The 21,290-nt window shown below is 44.0% G+C and overlaps 1 protein-coding gene across 2 annotated transcripts; it reads left to right on the top strand.

Moving 5' to 3' along the window:
* Window positions 1-45: 45 nt before the first annotated feature.
* TAF5L (TATA-box binding protein associated factor 5 like) lies at window positions 46-21,287 on the top strand. Of its 2 annotated transcripts, none has more exons than XM_068939046.1 (5): window positions 46-134; window positions 5,114-5,258; window positions 10,127-10,231; window positions 13,111-13,835; window positions 19,314-21,287. In XM_068939046.1, the coding sequence occupies exons 2-5, from the start codon at window positions 5,117-5,119 to the stop codon at window positions 20,109-20,111; spliced, it is 1,770 nt and encodes a 589-aa protein (XP_068795147.1). In that variant the 5' UTR covers window positions 46-134; window positions 5,114-5,116; the 3' UTR covers window positions 20,112-21,287. The 2 variants fall into 2 exon arrangements, with proteins under 2 accessions (XP_068795147.1, XP_009678807.1); XM_009680512.2 differs by lacking the exon at window positions 46-134 and adding an exon at window positions 4,431-4,578.
* Window positions 21,288-21,290: the final 3 nt, after the last annotated feature.

The raw sequence follows: 21,290 nt of genomic DNA, 5'->3' as shown, positions 1-21,290 counted from the left end.
CCCGGGCAGGCGGCAGCGGCGGCGCCCGCGCCGGCAGCGCCGCCCGCCCCGCGGCGCAGTGACAGCGCCAGCCGCCGCCGCCCGCCCGCCCCGCGCCTCCCGCCTCCCGCCGCCGCCGCCGCCTGCGATGCTCAGTGAGTGGCCGCGGCCGCCGGGGCGCCGCCACCGGGCACCGGGGGGCGGGGGGCGTCCGGCGGGGCCGGGGCCGGGGCCGGGGCGCGCTGCGGGCGGGCGGGCGGGCGCGGGCCGCCTCGTGGCGGAGGCCCCGCAGGCCCGGGCCGGCCCCGGCAGGCGGCTCCCCCGGGAGGCCGCGGCCGCGCAGCCCCCGGCGGCAGCGGCGCCCCCGGCCGGCGGCCCCCGGCGAGGGCGGGCCCGGGTGGGAGGCCGTGAGGGTGGGCCTCTTGGGGTGGCTTTTTGGGTCTTCCTCCCCCCATCCCCCTTGCAAAATGTGTGGTTTTAATTAGCGTATATCGCCTTTTTTTTTTTCTTTTTAAATCCTGATAGGGAAAGACTTTCACTTTCGCGGCTTCTCCAGGAGCTCTCCAGTTTTGCGTTTGCCAGCAATGCCAGGGAGGCAGCGACTAGAAATAGGTTTCGCCTCGGGACGGCTGAGGGGGCTCTCGGGGTTGTCTGCCTTGCCCCAGTTTTCCCCTGACAGAGCCTAAGCGCGAGTCGCGTTTGCTCTGGCAGCTCCTCCTCGAGGAAGAGGGGTTAGGTGGTGGAGGCCGAAGGCATAGGGTGATGCGGTGCGGGGACGCGTATCCGTCCCTGGTGGTACAGAGGAGAGCAAAAACGGATGAAGCATGCTGTTGGAGGGGGGGGGGCGGGGGGAAATGTGGAATTGGCGAAGTTTAATCTGCGGACAGTGAGCCAAATCTAACTCCAGTGCAAATGGATGCAACTTCTCTTGAAATCACAGCTGTTTCCTCTCCGCCTTTTCACATGAACACTGCGGTTCAGGGAAAAGCCTTCTCCCCGCAGTTCCTGCTATCTGGAACGGTTTTCCCATTTTGCACCACCTCCCTGAGTCTCTGTGTCAACTTGTCGTTGTTGCTTAGCTATTATTTTTTTATTTCTCTTGCTGCATATGTGAAGTCACTCAGTTCTAGTTTGAGTCTTTATGTCAGTTCGTCTGTACCTTTTTTTATTCTGAAGTTTTGTAAATCCTTCATTATTTTTAATATCACAAACTTAAAAGTCAAAGGATTTAGTATTGTCAGACTCCAAACCTGTAGGATAGTAGAGTCCAAGTTTGCCTGTATTTACAGGGATAGAAGGTGGTACTTCTCTGCCCGTGCAGGCCTGAGACACTATTCTCGGGAGAGAATATGCTAAATGTGCTTTTGTGGGTTTTTCTTAAGATTGATCATCCTTGCTGGTTCTTTGATGCCCTTCAGTCTACTGGGAGGAAGGACCTGCTGCCCCAGAATCAGGAAAGGCTTGCGGTCGTTAAAAGCAGCATTTCCAACACCAGCTTTCAAGTTTTTTCTCGTATGTCTGGACTGAGAATATTTCATGGCCGTGGAGTCTGCTTGAACGCGTACCCATGAGGCAGAATAGGCAGGAAAAGAATTTCCTTGACTGCTTGCTTAGTATCCAGCTGATTTCCATCTTTTCTAGGAAAGAGGAACTTGTGCTGTGTTTTGTGTGATCAGCCTCTCCTCTGGGCTTCTTCCATGCTTTTGGTTCCTCTAAGAAAAGTAACCTAATATACTTCCTTTACGTGCTCCAGTTTTTGACGCTGCAGAAGATGCTGCCTTGTAGCTGTGCAAACTGCCTGATGGGATCTTTCTTCTCTCCTTCTTTATGTACTTTGCTTATCAGTAGAAGTAGCTAACAGTGTTAACGTTTATTGTCCTCTCTGGATGTCTGAGAATAATGAGTCTGCTGGGACTTGCGAACAATTGTTTCAAACTTTCTGCAGGCTTGGGCAGCGATTCATGTGTGCATTCAATTTGATTTGTGTTTTGGAGGTTATCTTCAGTTGCGAGAGCTGGAGACTTAAAATCGATTTGGAGATTAAAATGGCAGACTTGTCCCTTTTTTTTTTTTTTTTTTACCTTTGAGTTCTACATCGTTGACCTGCTGTCAACTGACTCAGCTCGAACCCAGTTACGGTATTTTGGCAGGCCTTTCTTAGTTTATTTCACATTATACTATAATCTTGAGGCTTAAAAGACGTAACATAATAAAGAGTACTTGTAGGAAGTTTGGTTTTGCTGCTCTTGGGCTTTTCTTCTGTCTTTCAGTATGAATACTTTTTTTCCCTGCTCCTGTGGCGTTGTTCTTTGTAATACTGAGGGTCAAATGCAGTGGCAAAGTTATTCAAAAAACTGAAACAAAAGTAGAGGTGATAGTCACAGTAATAGTGTGACTGATGTCCGCGAGGGTTTCTTAGTGAAGAAGCGTTTTCTGTAAGGTAGTTTCTACTGTCACCTGGCAGCAAGGGGGGAAAAAAATCTCCTTAAGATACTGCTCGTAGCACGCAGTACTGTTACTTTTGGGAGCACTATACAAGGTATGTGAACAGAGCAAGAAAATGTACAAGTTGCACAGAGCGGCTGCGAACGTCACCTTGCCGTTCTTGGCTGAAGAAGCTGGGGCTTCTCTTATATGCTCTGTCTGAAAAAGCTCAGACTCGAGTTAGCTACCAGTGACTGCTGCCCTCCCTGGCCGTCCTTTCTTGCTGCTAAAATATCTAATACTGATGTTAGTATTTGAGACTACTGGGTGATCTACTGCCTTTTTGCCTCTCATTTCAAATTAAACGTTTTCTGTGTTGGTCATCTACCTTCATTCAGCAGTAGCAGGAAAAGACTGATTCCGGGGCTGCTCTTGTCACGGTGGTTACAAAAAAAGCTCCCCTGGAGTGCCGCGTCTTTCACGCGTCGGCTTTTTAGTCTTTTTGATCCGTTACGAGTTTATGAAGAATTGTCTGTGTATGTATGGCTGTGCCCTTGCAAATAAGGGTTTCCTCACCAAATCTAGCCTAGCACAAATTGATCCTGTAACTGCAAAAATGTACGGGCAAGAATATTTCTGGATGTGCTTTGTGACTGAACCACAGACCTGAGGCGGAATTGCACACAGTTTTGACTGGCTAAAGCCACTTCAGAAACATTTAGCTGAATCTGTTCAGTGCCATTTTGGGAGTGAGTTTCTTTTGGATTGTAAGCCAAATGTAACAATCTAATTACAAACGCGCAAAATCAATTTCTGGACCCGAAATACGCATCGGCAAAATCATCTCGAACTCAGTTAAGTTGCTATCCTAACCTAAGCTTGTGTGGCAAACTGTGCAGAGGTGTTAGTGTGAACCTGGGCAAGTCATTTGTACATACAGTGTATACCGCTAGCTAAAATGCAGAATGACAGCATTATATGTTGCGAAGCTTAGCTAACAGTGGTTTTTTAGGAGGATGTTAAGATGCTGGAATTCCCCGTGTCCACCCTTTTTTGTGGACTTCATGTATTCTGTCTTTCCCGCAGTTCTGTGCGGCAGGAAAAGTGTTACGTTGGAGACAGAGTAAGTCAACGTAATTTCTCTAATTGCAAGGAAGATTAAAAGGAATTTTGCTTTTGCAGTGGAAAAAGTTGTGGCTGAAGCTCATGGTTTTAATAGGTCTCTCTGGAAATGCTTTGAAAAACCCATTCCTGTTGATGCCTCTTTCCCACCCTCAACAGTTATTTCGCCAGTGAGAACAAATGGAAACCTTTTTAAGGTTTTCCCCAGAGCATTTATGGGTTTCCAATTCCACATATCTTTTCAAAGTAACTTTTGCTAAAACCTTGCATCCTCATCCACTTGAAACTTCACAGAGAGCTTATTGTTCTCAGAACCCGTATAAGCAGTAAAATGTGCATGGGTATTAGGAAAAGCTCAATTATGGTCATATTTTTTAAGTTGTCATTTTGTTAAAGCAGGGCTCTTAAAAGGGAGGGTAAAGGGCATCCTTGTCTGTCTTTATGAAGCAGTTGTGCCTCATCGAATTTGGCTACTCACACCAGAGAGCAATGTGCACTTGTAAAATATATGCAAGTCTTTGGTAGTGGGACTGTGAGCTGATGAATTGTCTTGAGCCAGCCTGTGCTTTTTGTTATTCTTCCAGTAGAATAAAACTGATACTTAATCCAATTTTATTTAAAACCTTTTAGGCTGTCTAAACTTCTGTCTAGAATTGATGGGTATTGCCTAAGGATTGGTGGCAGTCAGGAACTGTTCAAATAGCAAGGGAGCTATTGCATTCATCTTACTGACGTTCTTTTGTTGCAAGCCAGCGGCTGAAAGTTCGCATCAGGCTGCTTTTGGTTTTGCAGATACTACCAAGCGGCATTTGTGAGAATGGCTTTCACGTGTTTTTTTTTTTTTTAAAGGAAACGTCAGGATTTTTTTTTTTTTTTTAACTGTTATGGGAGGAAAGTCTAGAGAGATGGAAGCAGGTGAAAAAGAAGGGCAGAAGGTTCTGCTTTTAATTTCTTTGTTTTTTGGGAGGAGCCTACGTGACTGAAGTGCCAGAAATCTGTCTCCAACCTTTAAGTTCAAGTGACAAGCTGTTGCTTCTGGGATTCCTTAAATAGGTGTGCTATTTAAAGCATTTTTATTCTGCGATTTCTTTCTCTGTATAATAATTTCTCTTTCTCGTGACTCTTCTGGTGTCGTTTTGTTGGTTGTCCACGGAGAAGAACCAACAACTGCAGAAGACCCAGGTTGCTAATGTAAAAAAGCAAAAATAACCCTTTTTTGTGGGTTGTTTCTAACAAAATCAAGTACTTCTGCCTACTGCTGCAGTTTTCTCTTACTCTTTTAGTCCAGAATCTACAAAGGTGTTTTTGATTCCTCAGTGCAATTAATAGAAATAAGCATCAAAATATCTTCAGGGATCTGAGTCAAAGGGTCTAGTTAGGCCAAAGAACTTCAAGGCAGATGCCTAAAGGCTTTGTTTCATACCTCAGTAATGAAATAACTTGCGATTTTTTTGACTTTGGCAATGGAAATGCTGAGCCATTTGTTTTCTATCCGTATTAATACAGCTATGGTCCTATATTGGTTTTAGCATATACCTACACAGGAACAGTGCCTTCATGCCCTGTCGTCTTTTTCTTTTCTTTTGAGGTCATGAAACGCGTACGCACAGAACAGATTCAGATGGCAGTGTCCTGCTACCTCAAACGCCGTCAGTATGTGGACTCAGAAGGTCCCTTAAAACAAGGGCTGAGGCTGTGTCAGACTGCTGAAGAGATGGCAGCTAATCTCACAGGTAATCCTAGTACTTTCCTTGCATGCTTCTGGACAGCGTCAAGGCGAGTATAAGTATGTGTATTGATTAAATACGTACTGACGCGGTCACCTATGGACCTCTTTCCTTCTGAAATAGAGAAATTTTGCAGTGTCAAGTTGGCGTGAATTACAAGCTTTCAGAGAATGAAAATATGGATGAAATGTAACCAAATGAGATTCATGGCCTTTAAAAAGCAGGTTGAAATATCAGGTCCAGCTAGTTGAAAATGCATGTGCTGGATCTTAAAGAACATGAACTTCAGTGAATAGTGATGCTTTGGGAGCAAGGTGACAAAAACTTAGATGAGAAGTTAGGTAGAAGCACGAAAATCCAGTGCACCTTTCTGCTTTGGGAGGGCTATAGCATGTGAAACAAAAGTAATAGAAAATTGACTAGGTTAGAAACAGCTTCTAGCTTTGAAAACTCCTCTCTGCGTCACTTCAAAATACTCTTCAGTGGATGAGACAGTTTGTCTCCCTGTGTGCCCTTCTCCTCCTTCTCAAAGGCTTCCTGTTACGCTACCTGCTTTTTCAAGTTCTGCCTGTGACAATCTTCTTTGTAATTATCTTTATGATAACAATGTTAATACTTGAGCAGGTAGAAATATTGAAAGGATGCAAGTGAGGCAGAGGTTGTAACTAAAGATTGCACTTAACTTTTAAAACTAACAGAAAATCCTAGGCTGAGCTTTGGGTGAAAATAGGAGAAAGAAGACTTTTTTCTGCTAATGAAACTGCTTGGATTGCGGTCATATCCCAGGCTACGAGTGGCGGAGACCTTGTTTACTTGTGCTACAACTCGGTTTGACATTAGTTGCTGTGTAACTCCGTGCTTGTAGCTAGATAAGACTGCCTGATAAAATGGGTCTTTCTACCTCTACAGTAGTTTTGCCCTAATTGCAAGCCAAAGAGGAATGATTTATGGGTAATTGTCTAGGCTGACTCTTTTAGCAATCTGAAGAAATTGGGTAAAATATTTATTAGCGGTAACCTGCATCTTTTTATTACTTTTCATTTCCTTGCTGCTTTCAGAGTAGCTGTTGGAAGTTTGCTGCAACTCCTTGAAGTAGTACTTCTGTTGGGGGAGGAGGGGAATGAAACTGAAGTAAAATAGTGAGTTGTTTTTAGTGGGAGATTCGAAAGGAGCAGTGGGCAAGAGAGGTCAGTGTTAGAGTGAGATTAGGAGTTGGGAGCACTCAGTATCAGGAGGAATGCAGGGTATCTGAAGCGGAGGGAGAGTTGTATTGGATTGCAAGCTGTTATATTGGCATCATACAGAAAACATTATTTCAGTAAGGAGTGTAAATGTGTACGTGTTTGTTTTTTTGTCTTTTTACTAATCTCTGCCAAATGTTATTACTAAATTTCTTGCCATTAGTCCATATCCTCTTGCCAGTGCAAGGGTTTTGTGGCTGGTGATTCAGAAACTTGGTCATCAGTTTTCATTAGAACTGAAAATGGTCTGGTATCATGTATGCAACTGGTTACTACTTCTTCATTTCAAACATACTGGTAGTAAGCTGTCAGTGAGTACGCTGCAGGTCCCTGAATGACTGTAGATCTAAAAAGAAAAACCCAACTTGTACTTATCCCGACAGTAGAGTTTGAAAGATTTTTTGCTATGCTCGTCTTGGTCTTAAATAAGAACTGACCAGGTTCTAAAGCCTACGTTGCTTTATTTCAGGGAAGGCCTTGAAGTACTTTTTTTCTCAAGATGTTTTTGCTTGTTCCTTAACAAAATTCAAGTTGCTTTTTCTGTTCAGCTCTCTTTCCTGGTTTGCCTTCTAAATTAGTCATTCTATATAAATGAGAGGGTCACTTACTGCTGTCTCCCATTCTGTGTTTTCTTCTTTCAAAATGAAAAGTGCCCTCTATTTTTACTTTTAAATAGTTTTGTTTCTCAGTCTTATATTGGTGTTTCTTTTTGTCTTTCAGAGACTCCTCAGTTCAGCCCATCTCACTTGCTTCAAACGCTTGCTGTGTTTGTACAGCTCTCTTTTCTGCAATATCTATTACTAAAATAAAGCACAGAGCTTCCTCTTGACCGCTCCGTACTTCTCTGAAGAACTAGAAGAATATTTTAGGACACAATAAGTGACTGAGGGACAGGATCCTCTAATATTGTCCATAGCATTTTATTAACACATAAGGCTATCTGCAGCAATGTAGACATCATTACTTCCGCAGAAAAGAGGAATGAGTTGCTGTGAAACAGTATTATAGTAGCCGTGTGTTTGTTAGCTGCAGACAACGCTACTGTTAGCCAAAGTACGACACCAGAAGGGTACTGTCCGTATCCCTGAACCAGTTCCTTTGAATTTGCTATCAGGGCACATAAGTAGCTGCGATTACAGGAAGTGAAGTCAAGCAACAGATGTTTCCAATAAAGGTTCTTATGACCACTGGGGAGAGTGGAAAAGAAACGGTTTATGCTAGATTTTTTTTAATGCATAAAAATACACGGCCGATGTTTTATTTCTGTCAGGAGAAAAACGTGCCTGAAAATTTACCCTCTTGTTTTGGGATCAGTTAAGCTCTTGATTCCTTTAGCAGTTTTGCTTGCTGCAAAGTTTTGCGAAGGGGAAGAGTGAGAGTTTGAACTTACCGTAACTTACTGGTATGTATGATTTGTTTACCATTTGCTTGTTGGGAATGAGCTCTAGCATCATTACTGAAAGAGCAGGACACAACGAATGCCCAAGCAAACTGCTCCAGGATAAGTAGCGAAAGGTGATACACCTTTTAATTTTGGAATTAAGTCACTTATGCAGAGAAAATAAAGCAGGTGGTGTGCAAGGGAAGACTTGATAGAGTTACGGCCAGTAGCTTGTGCTTGCGTGGCATGAGCAAGATGGTAAGTTGCTCCCGTTCCTGCTGAAGTGAAGCCACCAGAAGTCTGTGAAGAGTTGACCCCTGTATGTAAACCGGTGGCACGGCATAGGTGGCACAGGCCTTGATGTTAGTGTTTTCTGGTGGCCTCTGCTTTTTAGATTGCTTTTAACTTGCTTTGTGCGTGCATCCAAGGTTTACTCTCTGATACTGAGCGTTGATTCTGTTAAATTGTAAGCCCAAAGAGTAGCACAGATGTTTTAACTTAGGCTTTAAGTAATACCAGTAGAGTGCCCTACAGAAATGTTAATTAAAAAAAATTTTTTTTTCCTTTATAAATTGCTGCTCTGAGCTTTAACGCAAAACTCTGAGCCAGGAGTTCCTACGGGCTTTGAGCCAGGCTGTAGAAAGCGCAATGTGCCTATCTTGTAGCGAGTTATATTTGTATATTTCGAAACTGATTTGAGAGAAGATAGGGTATTGGTGCTGGAATCTGTTTGTGTTTGTTTTTTCCCCGTGAGGGGCCTGATTAGCACAGCACAGCTCTCTTGTTTCTGAAGGTGAATTCACCTTACCTTGGAGAGCGAGTAAACATAGCTACTGTATTACCATTAGCGCCAGGAAGACAGACCTGCGTCTTGCACAAGGCGGGGAAGAGACAGGCTGCATGTACAGCCTATGCTCATCTCTTCCTAATTAGGAGCACTGAGATGAGCTGGAGGCTGGCCTATCTCCCTTTAGCATGTGCAAATTTGATGGTGGTGTTTATAGGCTTCCAGGGCTTCCTCTGCATGCGAGCCAAATGCTGGAACAAAAGGTGAACAGTCGGGACTAGAAAGAAAAGGAGAGAGGATGATGAAGGGGGAGGAAGACTGAAAGAGAAGTTATAGGAGCTGAAAGTAGGAGTATTGAAAATAATTTCTGTAGAATAGTTATGAATTCAAGAAAAAGGGGTAAGAGGAAGAAAGGAGTGAAACTCCTTGCCCTGTCCTCTGCTCTTGGAAGAGCAGAAGAATTAGCATATTAATTAACATTTGGAAATGTAAATTTTGTTACTTATGCTTTTAGTCACTAGCATTTGTGTATGCTTAGGGATATCGGTGGCCGTCTGTGAACTGGCACGTAAGTCTCTGTCAGATTCTGAGGGCTTGGCAGAGGAGCGAAGCTTTGCTTCCAGGGAAAGAAAAGCCAGTTCCCTTTCTAAGTGTTTCAGGACTGTCTTTAGCAGAGTTAATACTGACTGTTCTGAAAATCTGTTTAATACCGTCTCCAGCAACCATTACAGGATCGCTCACGCCCACCTTCAAGTCATTCTTTTTTGTATCATTTAAGCTGGCGAAAGATAATTCCTGGGTGCGTGCACCAGCTGTTCTTCAACCTAAAATCCCCAGCAAGCAGGATGTGTTTTGATTCAAAACCAGCAAGTGTTTGCTTAAGGGTCCCTGTGTGTTCTTACCACTGTAGGAAAACCAGTAAATGATGATCGATAACCAGTCATTAGGCACAAGGCATTTGAGATGCTGAGGTAGTTTGGCTGCAGGCCTGCTGTTTCCTGCCAGTGCCCTGTGATCTGGGTGGCTCCAGCTGAAAGAGAAACTTTGTTTTTGAGGAAAGGGACAGATTGCCTTCCTCATCTTTTCTGAGCGCCAAGGAGTAAAACTGCTGATAGCCTTTCAACAGGCTAAAGGGATCTGTAACAGTGTTACTCTGAGTTTCTTGGGAACTCAAAGCTGTATTTGGAAGCTCAAAAACGTGTTTTGGGGTGAGCTGCTGAGTAACTGAACTTTTTTTTTAAACTTTCAGTATAGTTCTTCGTTCATGATCTGTTGTGTGACATTTTGGATTTAATGAATGCCATGTTTAGATGCTTCAGACTGTGTCATTTCCAGACAATTTGAAAGATGAAATGTCATCTTGGTGGCTGCGTTACTCTGGATTTTATGAGAAGGGTTGATGTTTGTAGACATGCATGCAAAAATTCCTTAAGTCTTTTTTTTTTTTTTTTTTTTTTCTCCGCAGTCCAGTCTGAATCTGGTTGTGCCAACGTTGTGTCTGCAGCTCCTTGCCTGGCAGAGCCACAGCAATATGAAGTACAATTTGGACGATTACGCAATTTTCTCACAGGTAAATAGCAGGAAGGAAGAGGGAAGTAGCTGAACTTCTGTCATTTCAATGAGTGTTTCTAACTGAATTCTTTGATTTCTAGTTATGAGATTTCAGATACTGCAATTGGAAAGAAATATTTATCTTGTTTCTGCCTTTGTACTGAGTAACTTTGGCTCTTGTAGACAGTCATTTGTCTGTCCTTTCTTGTTCGGTCATTTGGCCTTTGTATCTGTGCAGATGTTCTGGACAACAGCAAATTCTGGACAGGAGGGAAGAAATCTTTAGGGTGTTTTGTGCCAAAAATGGCAGATAACATGGAAATCAGTCTAGTTGTCTGCTGCCTTTTAGTTTAGGTTTGTGGATTTTGTCAATAACTGGCTTCTTTTTACGATGGTGTAGATTTTAAAGGGAGAATTTGTTCCCTTAAATTTATCTGTACTGGCTTTTTGAGACTGGAGATATATGGCAAAAAGGAAAAATGTTCTTGTTCTGTGGTGTGATGCAGGAGATAATCATGATTTTTAAAAAAAAAAAAAAAAAGGGGGGGGGGGGCACTTCTGGAAGTGTCCTTGTATCTACTATTAGTCCCAAAGGTGGAAAGAAGAAGGCAGCCAGAATTTTAGAGGATAACACCAAGGGAAGTGAGGTTATCACTCTTTCCACCTTTGGGCACATCTACATTTGTCCAGTGTAGGAATTTGTTCCCAGCGTGCATAATGCTAGCATTAGTATTCCTGATGGTGTTTGAAGGGAGAGAGAGGGAGAGAGAAAGGCAAAAGGAGTGAGAAAATAGTAAAGTCTTAATCTTGTCATCTAGAGCAGTTTAATACCATTGCATTATAGTATTGGAGGGTAAATCCTTATGTTTTAATAGAGTTTTGAGAAGTATGACTGCTCTCTTCAGTGGCTTAAATACCAATTTGGGAAAGGCTACGTATAATTTCTTAACACTTCGTTGTTTGAGACCCATAGGTGTCGTGTTAGCAATCTTTCAAGGCGTTAATGTCAACTGTTTTCATTTTTTTGCCACTTTTGTTCAGTTTTGATTTCTTACTCCCTTGCCAGAAACAAAAGCAATTCATGTATGTAACTTGCTGGCCAGCCACAAGACACAGCAGGACGCTTCTCGTTTCTCCGATGTCTGCCTACAGTAGCACTGAAGAGTGGGCAATGGACTAGAATCACTGAATAATTTAGGAGTTATTCTAGAGGTCTCTAGTTCAGCCTCCTGCTCCAAGCAGGGCTAACTTCGGAGTTAGATCAGTTTGCTCAGGGCCGTGTCCAGCCAGGTTTTGAGAATTAAAAAGTGTGGAGACTCCACTGTACCTCTGGGCCCCTGTTCCAGGGCTGAGCAATTCGGGGAGAATTTCCCTTGCTCCAGCTTGCCTTTTGTCCTTTCACTGTGCTCCTCTGAGAAGGGGCTGGATCCATTTCTTCTATAACATCCCGTTGCGCAGTTGACCCCTTCGCCTTTGGTCGTCTTTGGTCTAGACAGACTCAGCTCTGTTATCCACTTCTCATATTCTGGGAAAGTTTTTTTTCACGCCCATCTCGGCCAGCTCCCCATCCTTTCCGTGTTCTGCCCTCTGTGAAGTGAGGTCCTTCCCCTTGTTGGCGTTTCTGGACTAGAGCGCCTACTGGCTGCTTAGTGCTTTTGCCTCACGTAGATCACTGATTTCACTGGCTATGGCTCAGTTTGACCGGGACAGAAAGGAGAAAGATGCTTAAGTATGCATATATATAAATATACGCTGCACACCACGTGCACACATATACTCTGTGGTCATTCGTACAGAGTCAGGAGGATCATACAGGCACAGTATGGAGAGGAGAAAGTCTTGAAGAGTACTCAATAGGAGAGGAAAAATGACCTAATGAAAAGCGGAGGGGGGAGACTAATAGTGAGTAGGGGGGAGGGGAAGAGCGAGTTGGAAAGAAATAATGCTGGTTTAATACCAGCAATGCCTGTCGTCTTCCAGTAATTCAGATGTTGTATTTGCACGTTTGGGCTTCTGGTTAAATGTTGTTGCAGCCCTGTATGCTGCCACGGTGTTGTATGGCAAGGCTCTGCTCCTTACAGCTCCCTGCAGCCAACTGAACGTGGGAGGGAAACAGCCCCAAGAAGCTGGTGAAGGAGGGGTGGAGCTGTTGCACAGATTAGTCTCTGCAAGGTACAGCATAGCCTAATCAGGAGTCTGTTACACTATGTACTAGGAATTACTGCTGGGATTTGCCTTGGCACAGAGAGAGAGCGCGAGAGCGAGCGCACGCACACGAGCAGGCACGGAAATAAAACAGGAGCACAGCATATTGCAGCACATTTTCGATGCTGCTTGTAGCTTCCTTTTCTCCAGAGACAAATCAGTTCCATGCGTATAAAAGCACCAGATACAAATTTTATTGAAGCTGAGAAAAAAGCTGCCAAAGTTCAGGCCCAGATAACCTAGGTAAATAATTTTGACTTAAACATGATACTTAAATACTACTTTAATGTAATAGATAAATATTAGAGCTCATTTATTGCAATGAAAGGAGTGCTGAGATTTTTTTTTTTTGTCTCCTTAACTATATAGGAGGAAAAAAGCCAACTCTCATCTAGTTTGTGAGGTGGGATTTTAATATCTGGACTGCACCTAAAAAGGGACTTGAAATCTCTCCCTTTTATTCTGATAGTATACCTCATTGACTTGAAAAGTCTCCGTTCAGTTCTGTAACAGATAGTGTGTGTCACCTCTAGGTGACAACAGGGGTGCATTTAGATGCAACAAAAGACTCCAGGGACTTGCCCTCTTACGTCGCTGTCAAGGCTTTTTGCAGTAATTGTCCTTGTTCTGTTTTATGCACAGTAGAAAGTGGATTGAGAAATCATCCAATGTTTGTTGCTGTTTTTTATGTAGATTCAGATTCTCAGCACAGCCATGAAGTGATGCCTCTTCTGTATCCCCTCTTTGTCTACCTCCATCTGAACATGGTCCAGAATGGCCTGAAAAGCACAGTGGACAGTTTTTACAGCCGCTTCCATGGCATGTTCTTGCAGAATGCCAGCCAGAAGGATATCATTGAGCAGTTGCAGACTACCATGACTATTCAAGATATCCTGTCCAACTTGAAGCTCCGAGCTTTTCTGGACAACAAATATGTCATCCGCCTTCAAGAGGACAGCTACAACTACCTTCTTCGCTACCTCCAAAGTGACAACAACAATGCCCTGTGCAAAGTCCTGACCTTGCACATTCACCTGGATGTGCAGCCTGCCAAGAGGACCGACTACCAGCTCTATGCCGGTGGGAGCTCCTCGCGCAACGAAAGCAACGGCCTGGAACCCAGCGACGTGCCGGCTTCTATTCTACAGAACGAGGCAGCCCTGGATTTACTGCAGGACAGCATTAAACGTGTCAAGGACGGGCCCCCTTCCTTAACGACCATCTGTTTCTATGCCTTCTATAACACGGAGCAGTTGCTGAACACTGCAGAGATCTCACCGAACAGCAAGCTGCTTGCTGCTGGGTTTGATAATTCATGTGTTAAGCTGTGGAGCCTGCGTTCCAGGAAGTTAAAATCTGAGCCCCATCTTGTTGATGTGTCCCGCATCCGCCTGGCTTGTGACATCCTGGATGACGAGGTCTGATTTTTTTATTTTATTTTTTTTCCCCTCCCCACCCCCACCACCCTTTCTTGTTGAGGTATTTTGTCGTGTGTTGTTGAGTATCTAGTAGTGTCGTGGGGGACCATGAGGCTGTTCCATAACCTGTCTGCCTTGACACAAATATTACAGCCTATTCTCATCCCTATTCTCTCCTGCAGTGGTTGTAAACGCTGCATTGAGGTGCAGTGAGCATGTGCTCAAGCAACAATTTGCTAGTCCTAGCTGCTTTTCTCCTTTCTCCAGCTGTTTGTGGAACAGATCGTAGCACACAGGCAGCTAAGTGACAGGTCACTGGAGGGGGGGGCTCCCTCCCCTAAGGAGTACGAAGCCTTCCTGTGGATGGAAGGATGAAACAAGGGGATATCGGCAGTAAAAATATGCTGTAGTGATGAAAGCTAGAAGGAAAATGGCTCAGAACAACCTGTCAGAAAGTAGGGAAGCAGGGGAAAAAAGCGGGAAGAAAATTAAAGACAAAGTAAGGAAAGAGCCAAAAGAAGCTGATGTGAGGCCTCAGGAAGAAGGGATGCCTAGGTGCAAGTCTGTATTTAAGGAGTCACCTTAACAAGAGATGAAAATTTAGTATGGAAAAATTATGCAAAACTTAAGGTATCTGCAGCAGAGAAACCTCAGAGGCTTCCCACTCACTTGAGTGCTGGAGAGGAGGACAAGGATGTGTGTGCCTTCACATGCCAGGCTAGATAGCATCTTATAGCTTACTCTTGCCTTCTAGTCACACCCTTCCTCCCCTCTCACCACAGCTACCCACGCAGCGTCTTATATCTGGTTAGAGATCAGAATTTGTGACTCTTCCTTTGTTTAATCACTCCTCACTTGAAAAAGGCCTCTTTCGTTCTTGTGTTAAGCAGTTTGCAGGAGAAACATCCCCTTTTTCCACCGTTTAATTTTCTTCTCATAAAGAATACCTAGTAGCAGGGTTATATTTATTTTGGAAAAGCACAGAGAGCTTGCTAAACACAATGATCTATAGTTAGGGATTGCTTTGTTAGTCAGCTTGAGAGCTAGAGGCAGGCATCCAGGTACAACAGCACGGCTACATGCTCACTGCTTCCCAGGTTAACTCATTCTGTTGTGTGAACAGAAACGTGAGTTAGACTGACCCAGGATGAAGCTATGGACTGTTTTCATTATAAGCTGCAGGAGTCAATAGGACATGTGGTTATGGATTGCCTGTCATGGAAATCGAATGCGAGTAACCTGTGACAGAGGAGAATTTCCATGGTAAATCTGCAGGTCACCTCTCTTGGCTTCAGACTATGGAAAAGTGCAAAATTGCCGGGTTGTCAGGAGTGCATGTTAGCTTTTTTTTGGCAGGCATCTGCGTATCTTACGTATGTTATGAAACAGCCACGGTAGCTTGCGTACAAATGGCTCTTCTTAGCTATTTAATATTTAGTGTATCCTTCAGTATTTATGTGCAGGTCTGAAAACCAAAACTGTTCAAAGACAGACCGAAATCACTGTTGTCCTGAATAGCTTCACCACTGACAAAACACATCGTGACCTGATAAGGAGTTCAAAGTTGTTTTTTTTTTGGGGGGGGGAGATACCGGCAGGAACAAACTGTTGGCTGCGTATCCTGAATGCAAATGAAAGACTGTAGACTACAAAGGAAATAAATTGCAGTATCTTGGGGCCCTCAAGTGAAAATACACAGGCACCCAAGAGGTCACAGCTGGGAACAGACCAGTACCCACTTGTGAGCCACTGGAGTGAAAGCCACAAATACCTAGAATACACCAAACGAGTACCCTGGCTGGGTGACGCTTCTCAGTTGCGCGGCTCAATGAGAATAGAAGCTGTATTTCAGAGAGTCATTGGAATGTGATTAGCAACAATTAACAGAGATAAATTTGATGAAAGGTTTGACAAAGTGTGTCCTCTAGAATAACTTAGGAGAATGTTACACTTGGCTGTTTTTTGTAGAGTTTCTTGGTTTTGTTTATATTGTTTGATTTCTATATTGTGTAATTAGGTTGGGAGGCAGTACTATATTTAAATAGTGCCTGACATAATTGGTCTTCAGCTGGGTTTCTGATTTGCTGCAAGCAAAATAGGTCATTCCGTTTATGAACTTACAAAGGTTTAAGACTGGTAGTGTAATCTTAGTGCCACCCCTGAAAAAGAACCACTGAAACTATTAGGCTTATTAACTTTTTTGATGCGTGTGCATGTGAGTGTACATACACACACATGCACGCACATAAATGAGGCTGAGATTTGACAAGAGTGTTAGAGAAGAACAGTTGCTCCCAATTGACAAAAAGCCTGAGCGTCAGTAAGGTCGAGGTCTTCCACTGCATGTAGTTTTAGTGAATTTTGTTCGGTGTGGTGCCGCAGTGCACTTCACCGGTGTCTTCCTGCTTGGATGTAGGACAGCCTTACCATTTTAGGGTAAGGCAACTCCATTTTCTTTACAGTGGCATCTCACAGAAGCTTTAAAATCTCCCTTACTTAATGTCAAGTATAAAATGCAGTTTTGCAGCTGTGCAAATGGCCTGATTGTTTGCCTCTTTGCATCGTTGCCATGCACATGACTGATATTACATAAATCAGCAGCAGAAAAGGATGCTCTTTGTTCCAAGCCATAGGAGTGGCAGCCTTTAAGTTCCACGAAGGCTGAGAAATTGGGCGTTCTGTCCAGCGGTCTCGTATTTGGAAGGTGTCCTTTGTAACAAAAAACAAAATTCTGTGTTCTTTTTGGCGTCTCAGTAATGTAATCTTTTGGAGTCTTTTTGCTTGGGGTGAATTCCTGTTCACTGTAAAATGAGCTGAAAATCTACCCTTCCAGTAGTGTTGGCAGGTTTTTCAGTTATCTCCTATTCCTTAAAGTCTGTTTTCATGCTTCTTTTGAAAATAGTTGGGTAGCACAATAATAAAGGGCAGCTTTGAGTGTGTAGGTTATTGATTAAAACAGGATTGTATAATTTAATTTCTTGTGCATCCCAAGTAACTATAAACTGTTCATGCTAATGTGCAGTAGCAACCACTTCAGAAGGGGCCAGTGGATATCTCGGTAGCGCTCAGTGGTATGGCATATCCAGGAAATGCATTCAGCGTCTGGAATAGGTATGCTGAAAAAAATACTATGAAGTGGGACTCCCTTCCTCCTTACTGATTTATAGCACAGGTTGCAGACTTTTCTATAGCTGCAAACTTTCTATAGCTGCTCACCGACACTGTGTAGTAGCTGTGGGATGCGGGGAAAGATGTGCTTGACCTGACAAAGAAATTCTGCAAGGCGGTGATTTAGTGGCTGTATTTCCAGCTGCTTTGTTAATCTGGTTAGCAGGCTAACCTGGATAGGGAGAGAATGGAAAAACTTAGTGACTCAGAAGCAGTGCAAGTGTACTGTTTTCCCTGAGCCTATAACGGCCGCATGCAGCTGTTAGGCTAAGTGGGTGTCAAGCAGAAGTAAAAGATAAGATTTGCTACCTGTGAACTCTGTAATAGAGTGTGGTTTTGAGTGCTTCAGCCGGCATTTTGAAATCAGCTGTAGTGAAAGAGACAAAGAATACATGCTTGCAGACAGCCCAAGGAGCCCTGTATGATTTTGAAGGCGCAACGTTAATTACGTGGACTTGCAGAATTTACTAAAACTATCATACAATATAGAGAGCTTGAATGGGCTCCCACTGGTAACTTGTCGGGAATCTTACGGTCATAATTAAATGGTGTAAAGTGCTGCAGGTATCAGCCCCTCTCCTTTAATGTGGTAATATAGCCTAGAGATGCTGTGGATCCCAGCAAGCAATGCTCCATCTGAGGCGGAGAAAGCAATTTGAATAAGAATGGGGCTTTGCATGCTAGAGCCTGCAGTTTCCCGGTGCCTCGCCTCGCCTCCGTAGCAGAGATGAAGTTGGCTCCGAGCCACATCAGGAAACTCCCCTGGGCACTGCCTATTCTGAAGAAAATTAGCATTGCTAAACATGGCTCACCATCTACCACTGAACAGGCAGCTGGCATGGAGAAAGACAGCAAGCTGGCAAATTCATAGTTGGGTCACCTCTTAAAATGAGGTTTGAGACCCCTGGATGAGAAGGGCTCTGAGGACTGTTGGTAAGCGTGAAGCAAGACTGTCTCTGTGGGTCCTGAGATCAGGCCGTGAAATGTCATGGCGTCAGCTGAGAGCGCCGCTGGCTGCGCGCTGACTTCTGTTGGTCGTCAGCAGTAGGGCAGCCCTGGGGAATTCGGTTTCCTCTTGGGGCAGGAAGTGTTGGTCCTGCAGGAAACAGGCCAGTCTGCAGTGATGAAAGTTAAAGGGGCTGCTCCCAAACAAAAGGGCATTGTGGTGTTGAACGTGATGGGCACGGATTGTCCCTAGATGAGTGTTACTGATTCTGTACTGACTGAAAGCCTCTGCCTGACAGTCCTGGGAAAGGTGGTCTCGGACTACCACGCAGAGGCCTCCCAGGCCTTGGTTAGCTCCTCGCGCTCTGTCAGTGAGACCCCGGCTTGTCAGGGAAGGACGCTCTTTTGGGCTGAGATCTGCTGAAACCTGTGCGGTCTGCAGCCTCCGATCGTGCCACTTGAGGAGACTTTGAGAGACTGATACCTGAGAAAAGGGGTAAAACTCCCAAATTCCTTTAGCACAGCTCACTGAACAGTCTTGAAACGTGAAAGCCTGATGTGTTGATTATGTGCTCTGGTATTTGAATTGGAGAATTACAGGGGGAAAAAAAAGGTTTCCGATACCATCCTTTTTGTGATTATTCATCCTCTCCTACCTCAGAATAGATCCTTTGACCCAAATAAGCTGCATACGTTAGGCTCTTCTGAAGGGTGGGGATGTGAAAGCATCCTAGTGGACTTTGCATGGAGAAAAAGATAATACGGCCTTACTGAGTCTCTTTTCACATATGGGACTAAGAAGGAATGTCCAGCAAACAGCTCTTCACGGGTGCTTTTGTCTTTTCATTGCCTGCCTTTTCTTTAAAGACATCTGGGTTTCTTTTTCTCTACTGTGATATTCACTTCCAATAATGACCACACCAAAAGAGCAGGTGCCAAGATCTGTTTCAACATCTCTGCCAGAAGTTTAGTAGAGAGCGGACAGGGAATAAGCAAATGTATTTAGCAAGTGTTTTAAAGCAATAAACGTTTGGAAAAAAATATCATAAAATACTCTTCTTTTTTTTTTTTTTTCTTATTTGCATACAGTCTCTGCTAAAGATGCATTCTGGAGCAGGCATGAAGACACAAAATGAAGATGAAACCTTTATAAATGTCTTATCTCCGCACCTCTTTCAGCGTTGTCTTAGATGTGCAAATGTGCTAGTAATGTCTGTGTTGCATGGAATGCGCAGTCTCTAAAATAAATTCTTTTGTGTTGATGCCTTGCCCATTTTCCTCATGATGGTTCCTGTATTTGCAGAAGAGATAAACATGCTTTTCTTTTTTTTTTCTCTTTTCTTTTTTCCCTCCTCCCCTCACCAGGAGGAAGAGGATGACAACGCAGGCACAGAAATGAAGATCCTGAGAGGACACTGTGGACCTGTGTATAGCACGAGGTTCCTTTCAGACAGTTCAGGACTCTTATCTTGTTCTGAGGACATGTCCATCAGATATTGGGACCTCGGAAGTTTTACCAACACTGTGTTGTACCAAGGACATGCCTATCCTGTCTGGGATTTGGATATTAGTCCCTGCAGCCTGTACTTTGCCAGTGGTTCCCATGATCGCACAGCAAGACTCTGGTCATTTGATCGGACGTACCCACTGCGAATATATGCAGGCCATTTGGCGGACGTGGACTGTGTCAAGTTCCACCCCAATTCCAACTACTTAGCAACAGGCTCCACAGACAAAACTGTGCGCTTATGGAGCACTCAGCAGGGCAACTCGGTACGTCTTTTTACAGGTCACCGCGGCCCTGTGCTAGCACTCGCGTTTTCTCCCAATGGTAAGTACCTGGCATCAGCAGGTGAAGACCAGCGGCTAAAGCTGTGGGACTTGGCTTCAGGAACTCTTTACAAAGAACTGAGGGGGCACACGGACAATATAACCAGCCTTACTTTTAGCCCCGACAGTAGTTTGATTGCTTCAGCGTCAATGGATAATTCTGTCCGGGTGTGGGACATTCGGAACAGTTACTGCAACGCCCCTGCGGACGGGTCTTCCAGTGAACTGGTTGGTGTATATACCGGACAGATGAATAATGTACTGAGCGTACAATTTATGGCCTGTAATCTACTTCTAGTGACTGGAATTGCACAAGAAAATCAGGAACATTAATTTTTTTTTCTTAGGGAAGTGGGTGGGTGTATTGAATGCCAGAGTCCATTACAAGCTGAAATTAAATTACTGACTGTGAAACGCTTTCCTTCCTCTGTCCCAGTGAATGGCACGTTCAGAGTGATGCAAATGCTTTAAAACGTCTTGCCCACAAAATGGCCCACGCTGTTGAATGGAGTGAGGAAAAAATGGGGAATGAAAAATATATATACATTATAATCTTGTACTGGTAAGGATGGGGAAAAGGGGAGGAAATTCTGTTGTCCAGTAGCTTGGGAAAACCAAAAGCCTGGTCCAGACAAGTGAAACTGCCATCCAGATAAGCTGCTGACCTGCACTTAAGTATCCCGCATTGATTGATGGGCACATCTTACCTACTGTTAACTGAGGCTTGAGTGTGTGTGTAGAACTACTGGCCCAGTGGTTTTTTTGTTTTGTTTTTGTTTTCCTGGTATTGCAGAGGACCAGTGTTTTTAAGACCCTTACGTTAAAAGAAAATTATGTGTTTTCTACAGCAAGTAGCGGTCCAAAGTGTTACAGCTCCCTATAGCACTTCTGCAATGTTTTGGACTAACTGAGGAGAAAATACAGCCTCTCTTTTTAGTAAGGGAAATGGAAATCTGACCTCAGTTGGGGCCCATCTCTGCATTGTCATTGGGGTTTTGTTCCTGGTACTAGCTGTGATATTTGTATTTATGGTCCAGAAGTTAGGGAACTTTCTGAATCTGGTTGCACTGTGTTTTGAGGATGGGAGGACGGTGGGGGTAGATTGGTTGCCTAAAGGGTAATGAACAACTTGCCTTGGCTGAAGGAGGGCATGATGGAACCGAACAGGCTGAGTCTGGACTCCTCGTGGAAACAGGGCATGTCCATCCACCACTGCACCTCACAGAAATATTTCCGTAAATGGAAATTGGCAATCGGGGCAGGGGGGTGGGGGGGGGGAGGGACAGGGAGAGAGAGAGGCACAAAGTGACATGGGAAAAAATAGTATACTAAATTATTGTGCATAAACAGAGGCAGCTTTGCCAGTGTTGGATTTTTCTCAAAATGTTGCAATATCAGTTTCATGAACACTTTGTGAAATAAATCATCAGCATTTAAAACCAGGATCTGAGGAGAAAGCACGTTCTAATTTGTCACTTGGAGAGATTAAATATTTCTGCTTTCTGGAAAGAG

Source organism: Struthio camelus, chromosome 3, assembly GCF_040807025.1.
Source record: "Struthio camelus isolate bStrCam1 chromosome 3, bStrCam1.hap1, whole genome shotgun sequence".
Classification (NCBI taxonomy): domain Eukaryota; kingdom Metazoa; phylum Chordata; class Aves; order Struthioniformes; family Struthionidae; genus Struthio; species Struthio camelus.
This window is presented reverse-complemented; position numbering and strand designations above follow the sequence as displayed.